General features: G+C 35.9%; 2 protein-coding genes and 1 non-coding gene across 3 annotated transcripts; 1 reads left to right on the top strand and 2 right to left on the bottom strand.

The window, feature by feature from the left end:
• Positions 1 to 4,424: 4,424 nt before the first annotated feature.
• On the bottom strand, positions 4,425 to 4,496 carry trnac-gca (transfer RNA cysteine (anticodon GCA)). The gene has a single exon. It is a non-coding gene; the product is annotated as a tRNA-Cys (tRNA).
• Positions 4,497 to 4,693: 197 nt separating this feature from the next.
• Positions 4,694 to 7,359, top strand: pomp (proteasome maturation protein). Its single transcript, XM_063011305.1, has 6 exons — positions 4,694 to 4,777; positions 5,718 to 5,818; positions 5,912 to 5,972; positions 6,668 to 6,769; positions 6,987 to 7,080; positions 7,205 to 7,359. The coding sequence occupies exons 1-6, from the start codon at positions 4,775 to 4,777 to the stop codon at positions 7,270 to 7,272; spliced, it is 429 nt and encodes a 142-aa protein (XP_062867375.1). The 5' UTR covers positions 4,694 to 4,774; the 3' UTR covers positions 7,273 to 7,359.
• Positions 7,360 to 8,227: 868 nt separating this feature from the next.
• On the bottom strand, positions 8,228 to 12,493 carry ccdc82 (coiled-coil domain containing 82). Its single transcript, XM_063011884.1, has 8 exons — positions 12,279 to 12,493; positions 10,926 to 11,316; positions 10,300 to 10,543; positions 9,837 to 9,929; positions 9,618 to 9,742; positions 9,355 to 9,525; positions 8,519 to 8,728; positions 8,228 to 8,393 (listed from the first exon to the last, which is right to left on the bottom strand). Exons 1-8 carry the CDS (start codon positions 12,437 to 12,439, stop codon positions 8,328 to 8,330), a joined length of 1,461 nt encoding a protein of 486 aa, XP_062867954.1. The 5' UTR covers positions 12,440 to 12,493; the 3' UTR covers positions 8,228 to 8,327.
• Positions 12,494 to 12,720: the final 227 nt, after the last annotated feature.

Raw genomic sequence — 12,720 nt, 5'->3', positions numbered from 1 at the left:
AATAACTGTAATTCAATACCAATTCAGACAGCAAATCAGACCGGTAATAAAAAACATACATTAACTGGCCAAAATATTTGGACTGGGTTGTACTGAAGAGCTTGGTGACATTCAACATGAGCTGTCATGATCTGCCACTTTTTTCTTTTTCAACCATGCAAAAGCAGCCCTGGTCACAATGGGAGAAACAACAGCTTAGATGAAAAGCAGTGGGTCGAGCAAGCTTACAGAACTGGGCTATTAAGGCCTTGCACCGTCAGCACAAATACAGTTTGTTAAAAGCTTCACAGATTAAGTTTTCATGGCTGAGCGGATGCACACAAGACTAGGATCACCCAGTACAGTTTTAAGTGTGGTAAATACCCTGCCTCTTGAGTGATGAAAACGCTGAAGTAAGAAAGCATGCTTCACTTTTATTCTGACCAATAATTCTGGCTTGGGCAGACACCAAAATAGCACTACCAGCCTGAATATATAGTACTAACAGTTAAATTGGTGGAGAATGGTGGAGAACATGCCCACCTACTGTATAGGCTGTCATGGGGTGCAGATTTTGGCAATGTTCCCATGTGTTGGTAGGTAGGTGTGTATTTTCTCAAAGTATTGTTCTAGCTTGATTAGGTATCCTGCAACTGGGTTAATTTCTCTATAATATCATGAGTGCAGAGCTACACCTTGTGTCTCTGTGACGAGGCGCACGCCACTACATAGTGTATGACAATTCCACAGTATACAATGACATTCTAAAGCAGTGATTATACACCTTACTGAATACACAGTGCACTAATATATAAAAAAAAAGGCCCAATGTGGCCTCAGAACTCCTGGTCTTAAGCATTGTGTGCTTACAACTTTGTTGCAGAGTTGGAGAATGGACTTTTCTTTTTACAGCATGACAATCCACAGTGAAGAAATGTTTTGCTGAGTTTGTTATGAAAGAACTGACCCGCACAAAGCACTCACTACAACCATATAGAATACTTTGAAATTGAATTGGAACACTGACTGAAGACTAAAAAAACTAGAATTCCACCATGATTAAATCAGTGATATGGTTATGTTCCATATTTGGTAAATATTAATACAGTAGTATTAATTACTAAAGCTAAGAGGCGCATGAATTTGCACAAGCTTAAGAAAGACTTTACGCATCCTTAAAAATATATGAGAAGGCTTTACCAGTATAGCCCTGAAATTTAGCATGTATCAGTAAAAGATTAAGCTGGCATGAGCCAAACACATTATTAGAATAAGTGCATCTTTTAACACCTAATACGGAATGTACACTCACCGGACACCTTGTTAGGAACAGCTGTATGCCTGCTAGCGCAGCCAGTCATGTAGCAGTAGCACAATGAAAAAAATCATACGGAGATGGGTCATGACCTTTAATTTGTGAATTTCCCCACTGTGGGACTAATAAAGGATTATCTTATCTTATCTTACCAAACATCAGCATGGAAAAATGTAATCTAAATGACTTTGATTGTGGAATAGATGTTGCTGATAGAAAACTGGTTTCAGTGTGTCGGAAAGTGATGCTCTGGGATTTTTACACAGAACAGTGCAGAAACATCCAATAAGTAGCAGTTCTATGAGCAGGACACCTTGAGAAAAATAAGATAAAAATGGCCAGACTCCTTACAACTGTAGCTACCACATCCCTGTCCACTCATGTCAGCCAAATACAATAATCTAAGACTACAGTGGGCATAAGCTTACAGTTAAATATTGAAAAAGTTGCCTGGTCTAATGGCTCTCAATTCCTTCTACCATAGGACCATGACCTACTCAGCCTTTTGTTTACAGTTCAAGCTGATGGTGTTGGTATGGCAAATATAGCATTAATTATAATATATAGTTTAAATTCACAGCCTATCTGAGTATTGCCACTGATCATGTGCATGCCTTTACATCCAGCATGATGACGCACAGTCCCACAAGTCATTTCAAACTTATTCCATATACATGACAATGAGTTCATAGTACTCGTTCTCCCTAGTCTCCAGATCTGAATCACACAGAACATATTTAGTTTTCGGTATGATAGAAGCTTTGTAGCATGAATGTGCAGCAACAAATCTGCAGCAGTTACTGTATGTGATAAGCCAATATTAGAGCGAAGGGTGTTCTGCCTAGTTTTAGTATGGTATTCCAAAAGTGACCAGTGAGTGTACATGTATTTTGCAAAGGACAATGTCTCTATTAACCTGAATGTTTGACTTTCTAATGTTATTTGAATGCATGTGGATTAAAGATGTCACTTGGCCACTTGTACAATCACTGGAACAACACAGCAAGAAGGCTGACCTCTGACCAACATATGCAACTCTTCCCTTCACTTAAAAGCATGTATTACAGTACAAACTCAGGTCTCATTATGGCTCCACTGGAATCATGGTAAGGAATGGAAAACGTTTTAAGACCTGTGTTCAAATATAATGACTTTGTCATATAGCACCTTACTTATTTTCTGCTCTTTATACTATCTGCAAAGAAATCTCCTACATTTATATTTGCAGTTATTTAGTATGGAGATAGAATATTATAAAATTGAGTTATTTTATTGTTATTTTTATTAGGCTAGTAATATTGTCACAATATTGTGTTCTGACTTGGATTCTGTTTGTAGTGATTTGAGATGGAATAAAACTGCTTGAGTGCTTGAATTATCTGCTCCAGTGCCAAAAGTTTTTTTATATTAATACCAGAATGTACTACTGACTAGATATCAAACTTCAGGTGATATGTTTGAATGTTAATCATTTTTTGACAGTTTTTTGTAACTGGATAACTGGAACACTTACTTCTTGTTTAAAAAAAGTTATTTTATACGTTTAATGTGAATGAAATATGTCAAAAAACATGTATTTATCCCATATTGTTTTGATTATTTAATATACTTTTAGTCCATGTTTTCTTTCAGCTGCTACTGTATTTTTGAGGTTGCCACAGCAGATCATTCTGGTCTGCATGTCTGATTTAACACAGTTTTTACATATAGTTTAACAAATGTGTAAAAAAAAAAAAACCTAATTGATATAGGAAAAAGTGTTTAGCCACTATATAAAAAAATAAAAATGTATTCATTATTGTTTGTTATACCACCGCTCTATCCAGGTCAGGGTCAAAAAAGGGTCACATTCAAAATAGCAATCCTGCAAATAAAACTAAACTCGCTGCACACAAAGGCAGAAGACTTATTAAATGAACTTTGTGTGTTTTAACATTTAAAGATTTTATTTTGAATATTTTGTTGACTCGCATATTTATATTGCAGCTCCGATTATGCTCTGTATTAAACAACCAGTATACATTTTAGGCATTTAGCAGACGCTTTTATCCAAAGCAACTTACAGTATACAATCCAAGCAATTGAGGATTAAAGGCCTTGCTCAAGGGCCCAACTGTGGCAACCTGACAGTGGTGGGACTTAAACCTTCTGATTACTGGTTTGGTTCCTTAACCACTAGGCTACAGCTGCCCTACTTTGCCCTATTATAAAAACCGTTGCCATTCATCGATCATAGGGAAGGGGGTTGGGGCAATTCTTCTGGGAAGGAGTGAGGGAGCTGCCACTCTTAAACATTCCTGCCATATCAACTGATGGTAACATAGGAATCCTTTGACGAATGTCATTTCATGTTGTCCTCTTTTACCCAGCCACAAATGCCTCTGAAATATTCTTGGATTAATAAATTACGATTTTTTTTTCTGAAGTGCAGTTCAAACAAATAGCTAATGAGTAAAATGGATGAAAGGTAAACTAGGAGTGCATATGTCCAACATCTTCTGGAGAATGGTTTTAGTTATGTTCCATAAAAATCTAAATGCTGCTTAGATGTTTTAGTTTGACCTGTATCAATGAATGTGAGCTTTATTTGATCTGAAATGTATTCTGGACCATGTCCGTTTATTTTGTAGACTTGAAGTTAATTTTACACCTACAATCTCTTCTGTAGCTAACAAAAAAAAATAATTTTATAGATTTTTACAATGGAATAATGTGCTCTATTCTCTTTGTTTTGGGTGAAACTTTTGCAGCAGCTTTCTAAACAAGCTGAAATTGTTTGTTTGTGTTCTGGTTGACAATTAGCTCCAGAAAAGATTTAAGCTGCTATTTCTAGTTCATTTTTCACTAAAAGGACAAGGGCCAGAATACGTTTTGTGTCGTTTGGAAAATACCTGTAGCTTTAGAGGAAACTAATGAGACGTTTACACTTTATTTATTGGTGTACCAACAAATGTTGACCAGCAGACGGCAGAGCAAAGCAACAAGGGTAGAGCTGTAAAACAAATGTTTTGTAGCATTAAATGATTTTTATTTTAAATATATTTTCCCTTCGCTCTGCTTATTAATACCAAAATAAGATTCAAGGGAAAAGAAATACTTTATTTTTAAAAAGCAAAACGTTTACCCACTTAGGGGGCACCCGGATTTGAACCGGGGACCTCTTGATCTGCAGTCAAATGCTCTACCACTGAGCTATACCCCCTCGTCATTGGACTGCGGTTGTAGTTTTATTCGTATGATTTGTACGACTAAGTGAGGCGTTATTTCTTGTATAATAAATATTCACAAATAATTTCTTGATCAAAAATCAGTGTGACATTAAGCAGTGGCTTGGAGAAAGTAAATATTAGACTAGAATAAAATAAAACACCAGACGTCTATGTGACGTCATGTTTGAGTGGCCACGTGATGTGTATGTCCGGTGCTGATTCGAACAGAAAGTAGCGAAGCAGTGAGTTGAATAAAGACACTTAGCACAAAATGGTAAAGTACTCCTTTATTAATTATTTTTATTATTTACTTAACGTTATGAAGAATTAAACTCTTTTATTTGTTTTGTATTGCTTTGTATAGTCCTAGTGTATGTCGACTATCGAATTATTGTTTTTGTTTTTTAGCCTTTAGTTTTTAGCCTTTAGCATGTGAGCTAGTGTAACTAGCTATCTGGCTAACAGTGTGTGGGAGGTATAAAAACAGGTCACACGCATTCAAAATAATATTTTAATTGTTTATATTGAGATATAATATGTGGGGAGTTCATTGTGTGATCTAAACAACTATTCGGTTATTTTAACAGCCGTGTGTTAGTTTTAGCATGATGTGATGTGTCATTGCCTTGCTAACTGCTTGCTTTCAGTTTCTGTAAAGCGTTAGAAGCATAGATAATTATAATGTGTTGGTAATTATTTGTAATAGTAAAAATAATTACAGATTATAAACAGATGAAATCCAATTGTAATTGCTATACGTTATGTAAGTATCACTAAACATGCGTCTTTTTGAGCAGTATCGGAAATAATAATTCTGTTACATTACTGTACATTATATTAGATCATTAATAATTGTATTTAATTAAAATTTAATCTCAACTTTTAAATTATGAACTTATCACAAGAGTCAGTCTTGAATGTAGTTGTATTATTTTTGAGTGTTATTACAGTGGTTTAGTAGGATTAGATTAACACAGACTAAATCTGACCAAATTAATTGTATTTTGTAAATATAAACAAGACTTAAACTTTGATTTTGCAACAAATTTTGACAGTTTTATAATAATAATAATAATTATAACAAAGTTGATAAAATAAATATTATCTTAATAATTTTCATAGTAAATAAATAATCCTAATTTTATTTTATCCTTAATTACATTTTTCAAATTGTAAATATAATTAAAAGGATGTGCATTGCATTTTCCCCCCAGAACACTCGTGGTCTTCGCTCACAGCTGAAGGACAGCATCCCAGTAGCTGGGCTCTCCCAACAGGCAGAAGGATATGGGGTTCCGGACACACTGCGCAGAGGGTGAGTTAATACCCAAAGCAGTTTTGATTATTGACCATATAGGTTTGACCTGCTGTCTCATTAACCTGTGTCTGTTAATTACCCCTCTTCCAGGTTTTCCAGTGTTAAAAATGAGCTTCTCCCCAATCATTCTTTGGAACTCTCTGAGAAAAATGTAAGTTTCTTGACATTCTTTTCTCAAATACATAGAGTAAGTTTAGTGTCCCGTATTATTTTGTTGTTCCAACTACACATCTGTAGGATGATACAGCTTAATCACTTAACTAAATGGATTTTACTTACAGTAGGATTGCTGCTTTTAGTACTGTTCTTAAATGTGGTTTTTGGAATCAAAGAGTAGACCGTTCCAAATACAGTGATATTAAGCTTAAAATATGGTGGTATTATGTGCAGTTTGCAACCATTGAAAATTTGTTAGCAGTTAGTAGGGATGTGCTACTTGGGAATAACTACTTGGATGTATATGAACTATAGTAATGCTACTACTTAAATTTGAAGAACATGTGTATATCCACATTTTTGTTCATTTGATGGCTTATTGCCCAAGTTGCACATTGTGCATATTTAAACACACTTATTGTAGGGCTATAACAAAAATATCCAAAATGAATTAAAAATGGTGTCAGAGCACAGGGTCCGTCATTGTGTAGCACCCCAGGAGCACTGAGGGTTAAGGGCCTTGTTCAAGGGTGGAGAAGGGATTCAAACTCTGTCAGTGATAGCCCAAAGCCTACCCACTAGGCTACCACTGTTCCATATATTGAATGTATTAATAGAAGTTATGTATGCATGCTTGTTTTTTTTTTTTTTTATAAAGTTACCTATGACTTTACTTGATTGTTTTTATAGTTCCAGCTTAACCAGGACAAAATGAACCTTTCCACACTAAGGAACATTCAAGGACTCCATGCACCATTGAAGCTACAAATGGAGTACAGAGCAGCCAGACAGGTAGAAATGTCTTTAAAATGTGCCATGCTTTTATTATGTACATTTTAGCAGTTTATATGCAGCTTTACAGTGATGTGAAAAAAAACAAAGGGTTTTTAAAGAACTTTAAAAGTTAAACCATATGTTGCAAACAATTTCTGCATGAGCACCACCTGTGTTGTGAAAGGCTAAATACCAGATGCTGTTTTTTTACAAGTTTTGCCATCTTATTTTCCAGATTCAGCGTTTGCCCTTTCTGCCAAGCTCAAATTTGGCACTAGATACTCTGAGAGGCACTGATGATTCCATCAGTTTTGAGGACATTCTTAATGGTAAGACTAATCATGATGCTCCCTATCTTATTTACGTTCTACATGATATAAATGAGGGATCTGCTTATTTTAAAACATGTGTTACCTGAAGCCTAAAACCAAGCTGTTTTCTTCCCCATCTTAGATCCTGCACAATGTGAGCTGATTGGAGAGCCTCACATTATGACAGAGTACAAATTAGGTCTGCTGTGAGTGTTTGTCACTGGTTGTTTTCACTATATCCCTGTAGGTTCAATTATGATGACCTTGTTTTGTTTCTAATAAAATAATCTAAGTATATCTGACAATGTTTGCATTTATTTTTTTAAGTCCATCAAGATCAAGCAGAAATTATATGTCAAAGATTCATATGCAATGTATTATTATGTATATATACACATTGTTAATTCTGTTTGGCTTGCTTACACAGCACTGGTTTCACCAGACTGCAACAGATGGAGAATCAATATGTTACACTAGACTTACAAGTTTAAGTTTCAGTAAAAAGTACTTAAGAGACTGCACTGCAAACAATTAGATTGTACCTTAGCTAAGCACAAAAGTTTGCATACACTTATTATATAATATAAAAAGTATATGGACATTCCTCCTAATTGTTGAGTTCAGATGGTTCAGACACACATTGTTAACAAGGCATACAGATTCGATTTAGGATCTTTGGTATGAAGTGGAACATTGACTGAGAGCCAGGCCCTCTCATACAACACCAGTGCCCAAATGCATGAATGCAAAAATGTACTTTTGGCTGAAATTCCTTAACATACAAATTCTTTAGTCTTGAAAGCTGTTATAGGTGCAAAGGTGGGGCAAACTCTATATTAGTGAACATGGATTTTAAATGGAATGTAAGTTCATGGTAAGGAGTCCACATACTTTTGCACTAACAAATAAAAAGCAAAAACAAAAGTTTCTAAGACACATTTCCTCTTATGACAGATTTTCTAAAAACACAGTAAAAACTAGACAGGCATGCAAAGTTTCACTGAACAAAATCATATAGATAGACACTTCAAAGGTAAGCTTAATTCTTTCCATGTAAAATGTGATGTTTGGATACATGTCAATATTGTATTTACATTAATACTTATTAAAAAGCCAAGTATTTTGTCATTGGAGATAATGATACTAATGCAAAAAAATGGTTCAGGAGCTAGGCTAATATAAAAAAGGTTCTAATTTCCAGCACACATAAAACTCACAGAAGAAAATGACAAAATCAAAATGAAATTAAAAGGTTCCTCTTCATATCAGTCCAGTCTTTCTTCTTGAAAGTAATCTGCATCATTGAGGAATTCTTCAAATTCTTCATATTGCTAAACACAGTAAATACACATAACAGTAGAAAAACAAGTCATCACTAATAATGAAAACATTAGTATGTAGTTTTTTTGGACATATAAACAGCTCGACATAAAATGCAGACAGAAATGTCACCCACCTTTGTAATCCACCCTTTCTCCTCAAGTTTGATGAACACTCTGTTCACTGTGTCCTTCACCGGCTCATCGTTTCCCTCCAGCGTCTCCAGTTCAACATCTTTCTGCTCCTTTAGTGCGGTTCCACAGCGGTTAAACAGATGGTACTTATAATGCTTAAGCGCGTGGTACACCTGTGTGCGCTTGGCACAGACTGAGCCAGCAAAAAAACTCTGCAGATACAAAGAGAAGTTCAGAATAACATAAGCAGTCTGTTATATGCTGTGTCAGGTAGACCTTTTACAATCATACACTTTTAGCTGACAAATAAATGTATCGATATGGTCCTTTTCCTCTTTTCAGCCAAATGGGGATCTTAGAACCATCCTTGCTTGTAAAAACAATCCCTGACAGCACCACCTATTTTAGATGGGGGTTTTTTGTATTTGTATAGTTTTATTTTTCTTTTACATTTCACAGAATTCCCCTGTCATAACTATTTGGAATGTGTTGCAGGATTGAAATAAAATGTACAAAACATATTTATGCATGCTCTTTTAAACTAAATACCTATAAAAGAAATCACTGCTTATACGTCACTGCCACAACTTTTTGGAAGAGGGTTTGTACCTCAAGTGTACAAAATGAAATGACACCAGAATAAATTGTACTGTCCCACAATTAAGGACAACAAAATACAATTTAATCTTTATTAAGACCTCAAATTGATAAAATGTGATTATGAACTAATTAAAACTTTTATTTTTGATGAATGCCTAGAATGCCCTTGTATGGGAGGTATTACACTAGAGTAACAGAGTAGCAATAGATAAGACATTATCTGTCATGTGAAAGCTACCTGAAAGTCATTAGGCATGAACTGGTCTTCTTGCAGTGTTTGGTTATCATAGAGCTGCCCAGACAGACGTACACAGAAGCGCCCATGTCTGTGGAGCTCACAAGCTTCACAGCTTTTACTCAGGATGTTTACCATGGTAATTCTCACTTTAGGATAACACTCCACCCGCTCCTTATAAGGAATAAGCCATATTAGTGAAACCCATACATTATTTACTACATATTTAGTATGCTACACAGACAAAAGCAGTGTTTCTGTCCTACTTTGTAGCGGTCTTTCCAGCGGCTTCTCTGCATTAGATTTTCCAGGCGTGGAAGCACCAATCGCTCTTCAAAGTGATGCAATGATAGTTTCATCTCTTGTGCATAGCGTTTAGTCCGCTCACCATCTGCAGTAGTAAACAGATAAAATTACTTTAGCTCTTGAAGTACCCAGGAAATAACATCTGATTCATGAAAAAATTAATAAAGGAAATGCCATACTGTAAAGTGACTGCAGGAATGACGTGTCCAATGCATTGATCAACAATGCTTTGACCACAACCTGAAAGTGGGTGAACTGGGATCCAGTGATGACTACAAAAAACAGGGTAGAGAGACATGTCACAGGTTTTAAAGGTAAACAGTCACAAAGAATTTTTGAGAAACATGGCAGAAAACACTTTGTATTAGAGAAGATAAGAGAGAACTCAACTTACAAAAAACAATGTGGCAGCATAAACTGGCAGTATTTTACAATTTTTTAAAGTATTTAGTTTCTTGCCTACATGACACAAATACAATGGCATCATAGGTCAAGTTTCTTTGAGATTTCTTAAAATAAACGCCCTGGCAATATATTAACCTCTCCTGCTAGAAAACATTGCAGTTCGTTACTATTCGTGTTATTGAGAAAACAAACAAAAAAACATATAACAACATTTCTGTTTTAAATTGGAGATCTTACATTGGCGGGGAAGGTGTGAAAGGAAGTTCTTATCCTGCGTTTCACTGCTGCCCTCCTCTTCATCCCCTTCCTTCTGCTCTTCATCCTCTACAATGAAGTCCTTTAGGCTGTCACTGTCTGCCTGCTTTTCTTCTTCACTGCTGTCCATTAAATTATAAGTGTCCTCCTCACTTGAGCTTTTTGAGCTTTTTGCCTCTTCTTTGTCTTCATTTTCCTCTACAACTTCTGCCTCATTATCCGAACCCTAAAAAACACAATAAATCATCTTTCCACCGGTGCTAGCTGATTTGATTTTGATTGCAATCTGTATCCTTTATAACAACAGTATAGTCGATGATAAGGAGCTTACAAAATAAACAACATTTAAGGCCTGCTGCAAACCAAAGATCATGGCTAGATTTTAGTTTTTTACTTTGACTTTAACCCAACATAGAAAAGAGGATCTGCAACAAAGTATCTTATCTGCGGTGGTTTACAAACTTAAAACAAAAACATCTATGGATCACTGTACATAATATGCTAAAGTTAAAAATACAGATCCAGTTTTTATCCTGCAACTGGCTCTACTGGAGGTCAAATTGAGAGCCTACCAAAATGTCAATGAAAAGTTTGAAATTTGCTCTGACCTCAGTCCTGCGCCTGCGTCGTGTTGTAGGTTTTTTTCTCTTTTTCAACAGTTCTATTAGCTTGCTCTTTCTTTCACTCCTTTTGGCAGCAGCTTTTTTAACCTCCGCTTCTCGTTCCTTTGCTGTGTTGGCTTCATCCTCCGAGTCTGAAAACTTAAGTCGTTTATTCTGCTTTACTTTTCTGACTGGCTCTGTACCGACATCACTGTCTGACGAGCAGCTTGTGTCATCGTTGTCATCCAGGATGCACGCCGATCTCTTCCGCATCCTGCGAGACACAGCGCACTTCTCCTCGTCTGTCTCACCATCTTCGTTCCCCACTTTCTTGCGGCTGGGTGGTTGAGCACTGTCTGAGTTCTGGGAGTCATCCTCTGACTCTTGGTAGGATAGCCTGTAATATCATGAATATCTGATTTTATTCAAATGAATGAATAATGTAGTCTTGATTACAACTGAGAAATGATTGTTGCAACTCTCTCTGACAAAGACATTAAATGCACATTTATTCATTCAGGCAAATACATGTTGTTAGACATGCTAATACTATATCTACATACACACAAGAACATAGTGCGTTACAGGACCCTTTTTTAAAACTCTGGCATTAGTACCAGAGCCAGAATCCCTGGCTACTATCACACCTGAAAAACAACAAAAGAAAAGCATTTATCATTTGACTTTGCTATTGCTCCCTGCTTTCTGTTGTACAATGACCTTGTTCACAGCATAAAAATGGGTGTCAATAATGCTCTAAAATTAAATACTTTATGTGGATGATCTATGCCATGGCAGTTACCATCACAAGCTTACAGCATGGATATTAGTGGATCTGATACAATACTATAATACTCTGATACTAATACTTTAGAGCTAAAGCTTTAGAGTTAGTAGACAGATAGATTATGTAGAAATATAAATATTATTAATTCACAGTTAGAAGTAACTATCTAATGGCAAAAAATTATTTGATGGGTTCTCTGTACATTTGGACCCAAATCTCTAGGGATGCTTAATGATAATCCAAAACTAAAAGGCGAAACAGCTTTACCTGAAAGGCTTAAATATTTTGTTCACCAGTGCTCACATTTATATTTTGGTAAATCATTTTTAAATAAAAAGAACCCTTTTTGTTTCCAGTAAAGTTGACCTACTATTATAGAAACAATTGGTAATGGTATTAAATTATTTTATTTATCAAGATATAATTTATACAAAAGTCAACCGTAATGGTCAACTGTTTAATCATGTAATGTGTGGAACACTGTGACCTTACTCCACACTGAACTATACATTAGTCAGTACGTATTCATTATGACAAGTTTAGAGTAGTACAGTAGTACTGACTTTACTCACCCACTTTCTGAAGAGCCGCTGCTCGTGCTGGAGAACGAGCCTTCATCACTGTCCTCGAGCAGCTGCTCGAGCGCGTTCACTTTGGTCCTTCTCCTGTTGATGCGGGACACCGGGGGCGCGCTTTTTCGCCGCCTTGCCAGGCGCGTGCTCGCGCTTCTCATAGCGTCTGCGCTGTAACCGACTAGCTCTGGTTGTTCACCGCTGATCTGTTAAACTAAACATGGCTGCTAATACATAAAGTCTTTAAAACATTACAGTCAATCTAACTATCTTGCTAGCAGTTCTTACTTACATACTACTTCATAAAAATGTAAATCAACCTTCACTAAAAACAAGCGAAATGACGACGTAACTGCAAAACTAAAAAATAAACAAACACGCTAAGAAGCTATTTTGGGTAAAATTTGCAAGAATCAAAAATTGCAAGTTCGAGTCTTTCCTG

Source organism: Trichomycterus rosablanca, chromosome 16, assembly GCF_030014385.1.
Source record: "Trichomycterus rosablanca isolate fTriRos1 chromosome 16, fTriRos1.hap1, whole genome shotgun sequence".
Taxonomy (NCBI): Eukaryota; Metazoa; Chordata; class Actinopteri; order Siluriformes; family Trichomycteridae; genus Trichomycterus; species Trichomycterus rosablanca.
This window is presented reverse-complemented; position numbering and strand designations above follow the sequence as displayed.